General features: G+C 34.8%; 1 protein-coding gene across 5 annotated transcripts in view; it reads right to left on the bottom strand.

The window, feature by feature from the left end:
• The window catches only part of LAMA2 (laminin subunit alpha 2), a 517,841-nt gene that overhangs the window by 64,591 nt on the left and 438,851 nt on the right, over positions 1–14,399 (bottom strand). For all 5 annotated transcript variants that reach the window (XM_045842659.1, XM_045842661.1, XM_045842662.1 and 2 more), the window contains 4 exons: positions 10,977–11,093; positions 9,296–9,478; positions 7,713–7,718; positions 4,948–5,102 (listed from right to left, as the gene is read on the bottom strand). In XM_045842659.1, the coding sequence (XP_045698615.1) occupies positions 4,948–5,102; positions 7,713–7,718; positions 9,296–9,478; positions 10,977–11,093 (461 nt within the window). The remainder of the gene's footprint in view (positions 1–4,947; positions 5,103–7,712; positions 7,719–9,295; positions 9,479–10,976; positions 11,094–14,399) is intronic.

The following is a 14,399-nucleotide window of genomic DNA, read 5'->3' as shown; positions in this document are numbered from 1 at the left end:
TGCTAAGTGAAATAAGCTACTCAGAGAAAAACAAATACCATATGATTTCATGCATATATGGTATTTAAGGAACAAACTGAAGTAATAAGGAAAATGGGGACAGACTCAAAAATGAAGAGCAGGATGACAGCTAGTGTGGGGGAGGTGAGGGAATGGAAGGACGGAGCAAAAAAGAAAAAGGACTCATGGGCATGGACAACAGTGTGGTGATTGCTAGGGTGAGGGGGGCAGAAGGGGACTAAATGGTAATAGAAAAAATACAATAACAATTAAATTTAAAAAGAGGTAATGATTTCAACATTGGTTGGATTTAAAAGAGAAAGCTAAGGAGAGGGGTTTTGGCTGTGACAAATACATTAATTCCTACATGTTTGAGCACTTCTGGGGATATGGCAGATCTCCTGTAGACTACACATAAGTCATGTATTCATACATGGTTTCCTCAGCTAATATGCTATTCAGGCTATATCTCAAGTGGATGAAATCATGTGTTTGAAAGAAACAGGGGCTCACCCTTATGGAGCCCTGTGGGGTGGCCTGGGGGAAGAATTGAGAAAGCCTACTGCTTAGCCTGCTTTCCCAGTCCTTGCCTTCTTCCCCAAAAGGGTGGGTCCCTGTCTGCTCACTGAGAGGCACAGTACTGGGGTCAATTTTGGTCCCCAGAAAGTCTGACCAGTGTTCTGGAGAAGATAGTCTTTTCTGGTTTTGTGGTTTTCAGCCAAGATGTTAGTTCTTTGTTCCACAAAAGAGGGAATTTCCCTTTCACATAAAATGCTAGAATAGGTTAATCAAAATAAATCACAAAAAAAAGCAGAACTAGGAAATGTACAGCTGTTCTTTGGATGTCAATACTAGTCAGCAGACATACAATGGGGGTTGTCAGAGAACATTACATGATAGAGGAGCAGCAAGCCCTTGGATATACAAAGCTTTATCCAAGGGCTTAGAGATGAAAAGGAGAAGTACAGCAAGAGAAAGAGGCTATAGTAGAGGGCAGGTAGGAGAAATGCAGTCTTCAGATGTTGTAGTGTTTAGGAAAAGATATAGGACATAGTGAGTTTTTAGAAATTCATAGCAAGTGAACCAAAAGCATCAGGGGAGAAGAACTTGGCACTGAGTAGATTTAGTATGTGAGGCAGGCTGCAAGTGTCATTGACTTTGTAAAAAGATCAGAGAGAAGAAATCAAGATCTGACTGGAGTTCAGGAGTACAACGGATTGAGCTATTTCTAGCAGGAATAATATCCAAAGTTCTAGTGGGGCTGGATTACTAATCAAAAGAAACTGTGTGTGGTTTGTTTTATCTTTATTCCATATATGCTTTATAAGCTTATGGCAAGTTTAATCACAAGTAACTCATTTTTGTTTAAAGAACACAATATTATAATACTCCTCAGTTACTGTTAAGAGAAGAAATGACTGAATACGTGTAGAATACAGGACTGTTTGGTCATGGGAGGAGTTTCTGCCTTGCTTAGGTACACCTGGTAGAAATGATAGGGGATTACATGATTGGTGTGTTAACAAGAGGGTGACCCACTTCTGGTCAAGATGGCAGCATAGATAAACACAGCTCATCTCCTTGCACAACCACATCCGAATTATAGCTAAATACAGAACAACTATCACTCAGGACATCATAGTTATACCCAATATGCCAACAATTAATCTTACAAAGTAACCTACTGGCCAACTCTTAGATATTTATATGCCAAATACTCTGGATTTTCCCTTTTCTGGTTTCTGGTTAAGTGCCTCAAAATTTCAGGCAGCCCAAACTGTTGGTAACCAGTCCATATCTACTCATTTCTCATCAAAATGTTTTGTGCTTTTATTTACAATTATAGATATTTATTTTAACTGCCTTAAATTACATAATCTAAGTATGGCATTGATAAACTTCTCTGGAGGGGCAAGGTTTCTGAAACAAAAATGTCCTCAAGATACTAGGTTTTATCAACTGTTGTTATTTCTAAAGTGAATCCTTAGTAAGACTTCTAAACAAAAATCACCAAACATTAGGTATCTTTAAAGCATTTCTCATAAACACTGTTTACCAATTTATCATCATGAACTCAGTTAAACATTATTGAAGATCCCATTATTATATCTATTGGATTTCCATGCATTTTTCATCCAACCACTTGGTCATTCATTTTAAAAGAGCATCAGCCACTCAATAATGCATATTTGAAAATAATAATTTTCAAAGCAAAAAAAAAACTACTTTAAAATAAGTGTCTTTAATTTGCTTGGTCCCATTGTATATGTGTTAAGGCCGCATCCAGACTTTCACACTAGGTTACAAATATGTTTACCAACCAGCCAAATGTCATCTTCAATTTGTATAAAACTCATTGAAAAAATTTGGCTGCGTACATATTTCTAACATCTTATAAAAAGTAGGACACTTCACTGTGACTTCTATATCCAGAAGTGATTGAAAATTTCCTTAAAAGCCATAGGCATTGACCACTTTTTCTAGCATTACTTTTATACCTGTCTTTCATTTTGTGTCTGGAGACAGGTTATATACATTGACATGCTAGAATTTTAACTTTTTCTGCAGGGGGTGGGTTCGAAGTAGGGACATGCTCAAACTGATAAATATATGGGCATATTTCAAAATTTCTTTACAATGAAGATACAACAAAAATGTCTAAATGGTAGTTATAATCATGGGGATGTAAAGTACAGCATAGGCAATAAAGTCAATAATATTCTAATAACTATGTGTGGTATCAGATGGGTATGCGGACTTATCAGGACCATCACTTAGTAACTTATATAATATCTAATCATTGGGAAGTAAACCAGAAACCAATATAATACGGTGTATTAACTGTACCTGAAAAATAAAAAAAATTAGAAAAATGTTCAGACTTTCCCACCTGATAACTAAGCAGAGTATGTGGCTGTGTGATTCACAGTAGAATATTCACTACTATTGCTTCTTCAAACTTAACATGCCAAACACAGAGGTGGTGTATCAGTCTGTTGTTTCTCCTGCCATGAACACAACTGGCTCTTGCAATGCAAAATTCGCTTCCTCCTTTGTAGTTTTTCTCATCTGCCCCACAAACTACTTCCAGATTCATATTCAAAATGCTCAGCTCTGATTATAGTATAGTTTATAAACAGGTCCTTTTAGCTTCCCCTCACCAATAATGTTTATTTCAGGTACAATCACAGCTAAATGAAATTGATTAACTTACACTCTCCAGGGCCTGACAATACCTGGTCTCTACACACCTTTCCAGTTTCAAGTTCACTTTACCAATAAATAATCTTGGCAAACTAGACGGCTCCTTCAGGAAACCCTACAGCTTTTTTCTCTCTCTGCCTTGGCTCAGGCTATCCCCCCTTCTAAGAATGTTGCTCCCCCCTGCCTTTCTGCTCTCTCCCATGCCCAGCACTAAGCCACTTTACACCTGGCTCAAATCCCTCACTTCAGGGAATCTTCTGGTCCCTATCAGAGGTGATTTTTCCTTTAATAACTTTATAGCATTTCCATTGTTCATACAATGCAGTACAATATTCTGCATTAGTTTAGAGTTATTTGAATACATGTCTTATTTCTTTTACTACAGTATAAACTTTGGGTGTTCCTTGTTCATTTTTGTGTACTTCATAGAAAGTTTCCTTGAACCCAGGAGATGGTTTTTCTACATTCGTTAAATCTTAGGGAAAACGCCAAATCTTAGAGTGAGATCTGATTTATTTTTGCCTGGTGATTCACATAAACAATGATCACCTGTTCTCCTACTGCCTACATGATTTTCATATTGTACCTCAATAAATATCTTCTCAACTGTATCTGCTGTTTTTTTTATTAAGCTTATGTACATTATCCTCACTAGTCTTTTTATTGTTTTCTAAGTTTCTTTCAGTCAGTCATGGATTCTTTTTCAAAGAACACCTTGAACTTATTGTCTTGGCCTTCTTTAGAGGTGTTAGATATGTAGAAAGGAGGACCATGGATATATTGTCACTTGGCTTTTTATTCCTAGTCACTATTAGAAAAATATAAATTGATGGATTAAGAAAGGTCATTTCTAGTCATTGTTGCTTCCCAGCTGTCAGGAAAACAAAATTTGTGAGATGGAAGACACGGGTACCTATAAACATTTGAGTTTAAACATGACAGCATGAAAACTGTTATTTTTCCCCTTCTATTTCTAAAAACCACCATGGGGATAACTTTACTCAGCTAGATAAAGTTTCATAGTGGCATTAACAATTCTGCCATCATTTATTACAATGTTATTTTCTAGAAAGTTCTGCTTCTATCCTAATAGTCTTCTAGTTGTTAATAAAGACCAAAATTTTGAGATAGCTAGGTATTTCTTATTCTTCCTCCAAAAAAGAAACTGTAAAAATTTCTTAGAAACTTCTTTTTACAGAGAAATTTTACAAAATTTCTTTTGGTTACAGAGTTTGCAATCAAAATAATTTATGTTATTGCTTACACTCAAGCAAAAAAATATACAGAAAAGAATGGCTCCTCTTTCCTATTACTTCATATAACCTTGTTCATTAATTCCTACTACTTCACCACTGGTTTGCCTTTTTCTGCTTTCGTCAAGAGCAAGGCACTCTCATTCATACTTCTTTAGTATATGAAAATAAGGTATTCTTACAATTTGCTTTACTCTATTTAAATAATAATAAAATACATAAGAATTTCAATTTATAAAATAATTAGTGGTGATTATTCTTCTCAAGAGTTATTTTGAGAAGATATTTGAAATATATCTTGAAATATTTTTTCAATATCTTGAAAAAACTAAAAACATTTAACCTTTCATTCTCCAACTCCCCTAAAATAACTTCAAGTAAATAAAAAGAAACAAAAATCAATCAACAATATATATTGGGGAAGACATTTCACCTGGAAATAATACCAAACCACAACCAGTGACTGATATTGCAAATAAAAACAGCTTACAGAATTGGCTTGTTTCCGGGCTTGGTTTATCAGTTCCTTTATCTCAGAGATGTTTTTCTTCAGGTTATCCTCTAGTTCCTTGATGGGTTTGAGTTTATTGATCAGTCGATCAGCTTCTTGTTCTAGATTTTTCACAGTGGCATCTGCATCTGCAACTGCACGGGACAAGGTTAGCACATACCACACACACACACACACACACATGCATACACACATGCATCCATGCACATACATGCAAGTGAAATTGGCAGCATGCTTAACTAAATAATTAAAATAATTTTATCTTATCCACATGACAAAAGAAAGACCATAACTATTGCATCAGCTTGTGATGGCAAACAGGAATATTTTAGCTGGGACTCAAGCAGGCCAGAGGAGGAGCTTTGGGAGGACGAGGGCCAGCACGGGCTTTGTGAGGAAACTGGAAGTTAGCATTGAAGGTTGAAATATGCTAAACTTAATTCAACCCTTCATTTCTAGCCACAAGCCACAAGCCAACCTTTACAGAATAGAATTTTAGTCATAGAATCAGGGAAATGAAAGTGTCTTTAAAATGTCACCTAGTCTGTCCAAACCAGACTTGTATTTAAATCAGGCCTCTCACACAAAAGTGGTTTTCTTTCTTTTTCTCACTGTCTTTATTTGCACATCTTAAATGGAGAAGCTATCAAAAATGTCTTTTGAAAACCCTTTAATGTTGAACAACCCTTAGACTAAAGGCCTATTTCATACTTTAATTAAATCTTTCATGATGCAGATCATTTTCATTTTGAAGAATAGTTGATTATCTTGCTCTCTATATTATATTGAACCATATTAAACTGCCATTGTTATAGATAAAAAAAGTTGAATATTGACAATTTCAGAAGGGGTATAACCCCAAAATGACTGAAGTTTATCACCGATCCATGGACATCCAGAGTGTGCCTTTCATAAGAGGACAAATGACACAGGGAAAACCAATTATTCTCCTTCTAGCATGCTGGCAGTCTTATCCAAACTGCATCCTTTATTATCTGATCAAGCATATATCGTTCTGTTTTCTGTCATTGGGACCCTGATTAAAAAGTGAAACTGCTTAAGGTCCAAGGCTATATGCCCTGCTGGACTAGGAATGATCTGCTCTCTGGCTGACACTGCTCCACTGGGGACTAATCCTCGGGAATTAATCAAAAGTGTTCAAAAGGAAGGCAATTATTATTTTAAACTAAGTTTAAACTAAGAATTTTGAACTCATATTCATAACTATGAGTCATATTGTTAGCAATGTTTAAAAAGACATAGGTATCTTATTAACATTAACATGGGGTCTCAGGATCATGAACATAGGGTTCCTGATGTAGGGTATTGGGGTCACAGCCCTTGTTACATAATTGTGTAGATATTCAACATAACAACACGTGTTCTTTCATTTGGTACAACTTTAAATAAAACACTTGTCAATTTTTCCTTCTTTTAACTCTCTAATATTACTCTGATATTTGAAAAATTATTCTAGAATTGAGGAAAAATGCTTTAAATTCCTAAGAAAGAGAGAAGAGGGGTTAAGCAAAGACTACCGAGGCTTAGGCAGTAAATAATAGATCCTTTCCTTCTAATCCTCTTAGTAGTTTCTAGTAACTGTTTTAAAATGCACTCTGCAGGCTTCCACGCCCCCTCCCCTTTTTCTCCTCTATCTTTTGGAGAAGTTTAAAATCATATGGGAATTATCTTCTTAGGCCCTGGCTGGGTAGCTCACTTGATTAGAGCATCATCCAAAGTTGTGGGTTCGATCCCAGTCAGAGCAAATACAAGAATCAACCAATAAATGCATAAATAAGTGGAACAACAATTTGATGCTTCTCTTTCTCCCTCCCTCTCTCTCTCAAATCAATAACAAAAAAATTGTCTTATTGAATGTTTAAATTAAATCATCTGTGATATTGAGTCTGATGATTTTTTGTGTAGTAGTTTTTGAAAGCTTCTTTCTGCCACAACTATTTGACTATTAGATTTTTAAAAAACTTCTGAAGATAAATTTGATATTATTTTTATAGAAAATCATCTCTTTTAAGCTTTAAAATTTATAAGCATAGAGTCTGCCAATTATCATTTTATGTGTCAAATTTACTCTTATCTAGTTATAGCTCCTTGAGAACTTTGTCTATTTGTGCTTTACTTTTCTTGATTAAGTCTGCCAAACATCTAAAATATTTTATCTTTAAATTCCTAAAGATCCACCTTTTGGGTTGATCAGGTCCATTTTTTTTTTGTCTTCTATTTCAGTCATGTTTTTTCATATTCCTTCTTTTAGTTAAATTTGTTTTGTTTAACCTATAGAATTGGTTAAATTGTTTATTTCAATGCTGGTTTGGTAATGTAATTGCACTCATTTCCCACTGAGGACAGTCTCTTAGGTTTTGATATGCTGGATTTTATGACTATTTTCTATTTTGCAGTTTTAATATTGATTTTGAATTAAAACTATGGGATGTTTAAGAAAATATTTTTATAACCCAGTGGTTGCTTGTTAAGATTTAATTTTATTTTATTATGAGCTTCTCTAAATATAATTCTCTGGAAGCATATCAAATATATTCACATATTAATTTTTATAAAGAAATATTTATTTTACATATATATAGCATTAATCTTGTGATACTGGAAAGAATACCTATACCACGTTTAAGGCAATACTGAAACTTAACATGCAGAGCTGAAACTTTTTGCGATAGGCAATCAAGCATAAAAGTTACTGAAAGGTATGTAAATAAATATATACATACTGATTTCTGCAGGTAATTTCATGTGGAAGTAAAACAAAAAGAAATTAGAAAATTCATGAGGAAATATTTTCTTGACACTTGACTATCACAAAATGATACTTTTTGCAAAAGGTATTAGTTACACAGGTATCCCATTTTAAGTCAAACTAGTGTTATCAAATAAAAGCACACAAAAACCTGCCATTTTGAGGCCTATGTTCATATTAAAAGATATTTTACTATAATGTTCTAAAAAATATAAAACAGACCTATTTAATTAATTTTATACATAATTAACTATCTTCATAGAGAACAGGATCAAAAAAGGTAGAGATAAATATTATGAAAAGGCCACTATCAGCTAAGAATCAATCTGAAACTGAAGGAAATGATATCTTAAATTATAAAATAAGTGAAATAGTGATATTTACTTTAAAATATATGTTCATTCCTTTATGGGGGGGCAATATGATTTGCCATGCATCTGAACCATTTATTCTGATGGATTTTTGATCTATAGGGATAAACTATCTCTAGCCTTACATAAGAATAAATTAAGAAAACCAGTGTATCTTGTCTTTTTCTTTTTTGAAGAAATGGCTAGGCATAAACCCTTCTTGGGTCCGATGTGCACGCTATATTTATTTGCACTCTTCCTGCCCATGAAGGAGTTGTGCTAGTAGTGTCTGTTATTTCACAGCATCACTGGGATTTGATTTGAGGCTGTGGTACTGAAAAATCGGGCTTCATCCCCCAACCAGTATCTGAATTATATAGTGTTAATGTCAATCACAGGGCTTTTGCTGTACGCTACAAATATTCTGATAATGAAAACATTGGTATGTAGAGAAGGCTACTACTCTCTTGAGAGTAACAAGTCCAAAAACATCAGTGTCTCTTTTGGTGAAATCACATACTGAGATGACATCATTTCACCAAATGGAAAAAATATGGAAAAACCTTAACTATATTGACTATACTTAATAATTTAAATTATTGTTATGTTAAGTTCTCCTATGTTTCTCAGTAAGTTCTTATTAACTAAATATAATTTGATGTGATGTACAAAAATGTGAACAAATATTCTGGGTAAACTAAATAAATGCTTTAATTTCCTGAAAATGTTAAACAACTAAAATCTAAATAATAAAATATTAATATTTTTTAATGTTAATGATTTCAAGTTGATACCACTTTAATATCATGTTCTAATTGCAATGCTCCATGACCTCTATGTTCCAGGGAACGTCACCAGCTTTGAAGATACCATTTCCCCAGTACAAAGATATTTTCAATTACAGTGGAGGATTAAAGGTATTTGGCATTGCTATACCAAATGTTAGGCAGACTTTGAGAATTCCTAATTTCCCCTTGATTGGACACAGTGTGGAGGGAAACAGCCATGGTGCAAAGCTGGGAGACTTGGGTTCTGGTTCCAGCTCCGGAGCTTCAGAAACACTCAACCCCTGAGCCTTGTCTATATAACGAGGAAGACAGGCTACACCACGATGAGGTTCTCTTCCAGCTCTAACGGTACGAGTCTAGGGTATGTTTTTAGTGTGAATAAATAAATGACATAATCAAAATGAGAAAGGGGATCATACTGTTTTTTGAAGGATCTTTCACCAGAGCATTGGTTTTGGCTACGCTGTCTGCTAGTTGATTATAATTTTTCTTCAGGCCATCGAGGTTCTGGTGGAGATCTTTAATCTGCGCCAGTACATTTTTTGCTGTGTCATTCGCTTGTCTTGCTTTGTCCTTAACGGCTTGTAGTTTAGCAGCTGTATCTGTCAGCAGAAGGCATGAGAAACAAAACCAAGGGTCTGGAGTTAGTGGCTTAATCCACGTTTGCCAAAGTGAGGCCACAGCTGGCTGACCTCGGCAACACATGCACCTCGGCAACACACGCACCACGGCAACACACGCACCAAGGGAAAGGCTGAACTTTGGCTCATTCGGTTGTATCAAATGAAGTAAAACTTCAGCTAAATTCAATTTTCTCAGGGACCTTTGCTATGAATAGCTGATTAATTCTTAAGAGAGCAAAGTGATTATTCTAAATGTTCACTGTAAAGGGGTATACTGTGATTTGCTGTTGCACATATTAAAGAGAAATTTATCCACAGGAGTCTCACAGCTTCATAAAAAGTAGGTTTAAGACTTAATCTGCCCATCCATGTTGGGGGGTGGGTGGAATCGATGTATTTTAGTTGATGGGTAGAGACAGATAACAGACTTTTCTAGGTATGTTAGACTATGTGTTCATGTATTTACATTTGTTTACAGCCCTGGAAATTTACTATATACTTTCTTACTACTGAAGAGGTGATATGAAAATCTAGAAAATTATTTGGATTTTTCACATTAAAAAAAGTAAAAATAATTAAGATTTTATTTTTTTCTGCTTTGTATAAACATATGCATTTGTTTTCTTGATCACATTTGTATAAAGAAAATATACTGTAGACATAGACGCTTACTAGTATATGTGGATTACTGGTTAAGACCACAAGCTCTGAAGTTAAGCTGTGGGGTGCAAATCTCATATATGTCGCTTTTAACAATGACCTTCAATATCCTATGTCTCAGCTTGTCATCTGTAAAGTGGGATTAATAGTATCATTCACTTCAGGATTAGTATGAGGAGTACATACACTTGAACACACTGAGTAAGCACTCAATAAATGTTAGTGACCCTTGTTATTATGTCACACTATGAAAAATATACATAGAGTAACCTAAAGAATAGTGTTTTTGGTGCACCAAGCAATCACTTCAAGTACTTGTAATAGGTAGGTTGATATTACAGACATGGTTCAGCTGTTAATGGCTTTGAAAGCTGACACATTTAAGAAATTGAACTTTGCTGAATTATGCATTGAGGCAGTTGACTCTCACCTATTAATGCAGATACAGTAACAACCTGTGATTTTCTGGTAGTACATCAACATTTCAGAGAACAGTGTCTGTATGATTTTATACTTTTCTACTAAAGTAAAATTTCCTGGGCTGAAGCATGAAACAAAAATACAGTAATAAGATGGCTGTATTTTCCTTTTTGTAACATAGCCTTGTGGATGTCAGCTAAGGTAACAAATGATAAGGAATATTGCAGTACAAAGTATTGTTTAGTTTCTTATTATCATAAAGAAGAATTAATAAGAAAATAAGTGTCTGATGTCCCAACAACAGTACAAGTGTAATGTTAGAAAAAGTGCTAAAAAATAAAACATTCTTTAAAAGTTCAGCATAGCTGACACGATTTGCAGTGTCCTGAGAGCTCACCATCTGGAATTGCTGATACCTTCCCCAGAGTGTCATTCAGGGCTCCCAGGAGATGCCCGTTTCTAACATCGGCATCTTCTAATCTGGCTTTCAAGCCATTTAAATGGTCATCATTTACTGTAAACAGAAAAGAAAACAAACAACAAAAGATAAAATAATTTTAATAATCTCTGAGCTTATACCTGTATATACAATTTCAGGTTACTGTAATGCAAAGTTTCCAGAAAGCAAGACAATCGATTTACTTCATTTAAATTTATTTAGTTTATTGGCATCTATCCATAAATACATGCATTTCAGAGCATAACATAAAATATGTGTGTGTATGGCCATTTGACACTTCAACATGTTCAACAATTATGTCTTCTTGGTATCTGATTTGAATTGATTCTTTTCTGTGGAGGAAAAATTTCAAAAGAATCAGTCTTTTACTGTATTTGTGATGATGTCCTCCTGACATCACTCCCACTGTCACATTTTAAAAAAATTATTACCAAAATGGAACATTGGACTAGCTTTAACAAATCTCAAATTGATAGGATTGTTATGTAGAGTCTCCTGATTTCAGTCCAGATCACTTATTAGTACTTGTTTGAAACAAATATAAATCAAAGGAATGGAAAAACAATTTCTTGCATATTTCTGTTAAACTGCCCTACTTTTTAAAAGAGAAAACCATGTTGTACAAATTGCCTTCAAATAAGCTTTATGTAAGTTTATTTCTTGCTATTTTAGCATTCTTTCTTTATCAATGAAAATGTCATTTACTAGATGTAATATTATAAATGTAAAATTTCCAGTTTCTTTCCACTGGGTCTTAACATTTCTCAAACTTTAGGTTAGTTTGTATCATAATACTAACTAAGCAGTTCAGTATCTGAGGGTAATAATATAAAACATAAAAGTTATGAAATGTTTTAGGGGAAAGAAAATAAAGATCTAATTTGCTGATAAAAGAATATTCATTTGAACATTTTAACTTAGATATGTATCAAACTCCAAATGTATATAAATATTGACTCTTGTCTTCTCTTTCTTACATTGTTTATTAGTGAACAATGGAACCGAATAAATGAAAGATATAAAACTCTATATTTCCCACAATACTTTTTACCTCCCCTGACTGAATGAAGCAAATTGTTTCTTGAACATATTCTATCCATTGGGAGATGCTTGCTAATTGATTAAATTAACTGCCCAGAAATCCAAAACATAAATTGAAGGCAGAGCCCACAATTAGGGAAGCACACTGAGAATGGACCAGGAAGGAGGGGATGCCCTAGTTCCGCCTGGTCTGGTCTGGCCAACAGTTAGTGTCAGGAGTGACTGGCAGCCGCTGAACATGTGTACGTTCCATATTTAGTGCTTGTCAGTGTTGTTGGATTAGTTTACTTAATCCTCACATCCTAACTTCTATGATGTACACACTATTATCATCTCCAATTTACAAAGGAGGAAACTGAGGCTTAGAGAATTTAAGTAAGTTTTATAAATGTACATGGTTATTAAATGGCAGAGGTATGATTCAAACTCGAGAAGTCTCATTTCAGAAATTATGCTTTCAATTACTGCATCTTACCAGGGTTGGCAGTCAAGCAAGGATTGGTGGAGTACATTAGGCAGGAGTGTTCTTCCCTGCCTCCCCGTCCTTTCTCCCTGTCTCTTTCCCCCTCCCTGTCTCTCCTCTTTTTTCTTTGTTACTCAAAATAATTGGTTACAGATAAGGAAATCTTATAACCCTCATGTCAGCAATATATATATTTTCATATATATATGAGGTCTGCCCAGAAAAAGTCCAGCCATTGTTAATACAACGAGAATGGTTTGCACAACATCTATGTAACCTGGCAACCAAGGAGAGTAGACTGGAATACACATGCATGAAGAAGGACCACTTCACTGTACTAGTCAGTGGGGGGAGGTAGACACCATTGAATGAGCATGTGTGCTTTGTGGCCATCACATTCAAAGTGACTGAGCAAGTAGAGTAACAAATCTGCATCAAATTTTGTGTTAAGCATGAACATTCTTCTGCACAAACTATTCAGATGATTCAGAAGGCCACAGCCATGGACAAACTGGCGATTAGCAGCTTCATCACAACAACGTGCCCACTCATGCATCACATATCATGCAGAGTTTTTTTGCAAAACATCTGATCACTCAGGTGACTCTTGTGGCACTTGTGGTTTCTGGCTTTTCCCAAAACTAAAATCACCTTTGAAAGGGAAGAGATTTCTGACCATTGATGAGATTCAGGTAAATACGATGGAACAGCTGATGGGGACTGGGAGAACTGTGTGAGGTCCCAAGGTGCCTACTTTAAAGGGGACTGTGGTATCATTGTCCTGTGTACAATGTTTCTTGTATTTGGTATCTTCTCCAACAGATGTCTCTATTTTTCATATTACATGGCTGGATACTGTCTGGACAGACCTCCTGTGGTCAAATTGGAATGACTGAGAGAGGGTTAACAATGCCTACATGAAAAATGGGAGGCAAATGGGCAAATTGTGCAGTGTTTCACATTTCAAAAGATAATGAGCAATATATAGTAATCATAGTTCACAATAATATAGAAATAATCACAGACTTAAAATAAAGCAAATAACTTTTCCATGACTAAACAATTGTAAAGCCAAGGAACAGTGAAATAACATTTTTCATCTATCAGACTGGGGAAAATAAATGTCTGATAATACCATGTGTTCACAAGAGTTTGGTAGAAGTGCAAATTGTTGTAATTTTTTTGAAGAGCAATTTAATAAGTTTATTAGAATTTTAAATAGATATGTATTTGAGTCAGCATTTCTACTGACAGAAATTTACCCTACAAATATACTTGTAAACGTATATCAATATATATCTCCCAGGATATTCATATGATTTAATTATTTAAATAATAATTAATGATAATAATATGCTATTTATTTATAATAGCAAACAAGATTAGTATTGGGGGATTTTTATATCAATATGACATATCCATGCAGCAGTATACTGTAATTTTTAAAAAGAATTAGATGAGTAGGGGCTGATATGAAAAAGAGAGATTCTTAAGAACTTTCTATGAAAATAAGCAAGGCAGAACATACACAGACTGATGCATAAACAAAAATTGGGTAGGTGGGGGAGAACATACCAGAGAATCCTGACTTAGATGGGAAGTGGGAACAAAACAAGCAAGGGAGTTAATGGTGTGAAGGGGGTGTACTAAAACCTTTCATTTCACACCTGCTTGTGCTGGCTAAATTGTTTTCACTGTGCGGATATTTTTGTTCTTTTATTTAAAATAGTTGAAAAATATACCTAAGCAACTTTAACAATGGGAGGCTATCACTTGCCACCATCAAGGCTGTTATTTTCATCACCTTTCTGGTACCCAGAGTGGGCAGACCAGGAGAGACTACATCTAGCAGAACA

Source organism: Phyllostomus hastatus, unplaced genomic scaffold, assembly GCF_019186645.2.
Source record: "Phyllostomus hastatus isolate PE091 unplaced genomic scaffold, TTU_PhHast_1.1 phas_contig_40, whole genome shotgun sequence".
NCBI classification, from domain to species: domain Eukaryota; kingdom Metazoa; phylum Chordata; class Mammalia; order Chiroptera; family Phyllostomidae; genus Phyllostomus; species Phyllostomus hastatus.
This window is presented reverse-complemented; position numbering and strand designations above follow the sequence as displayed.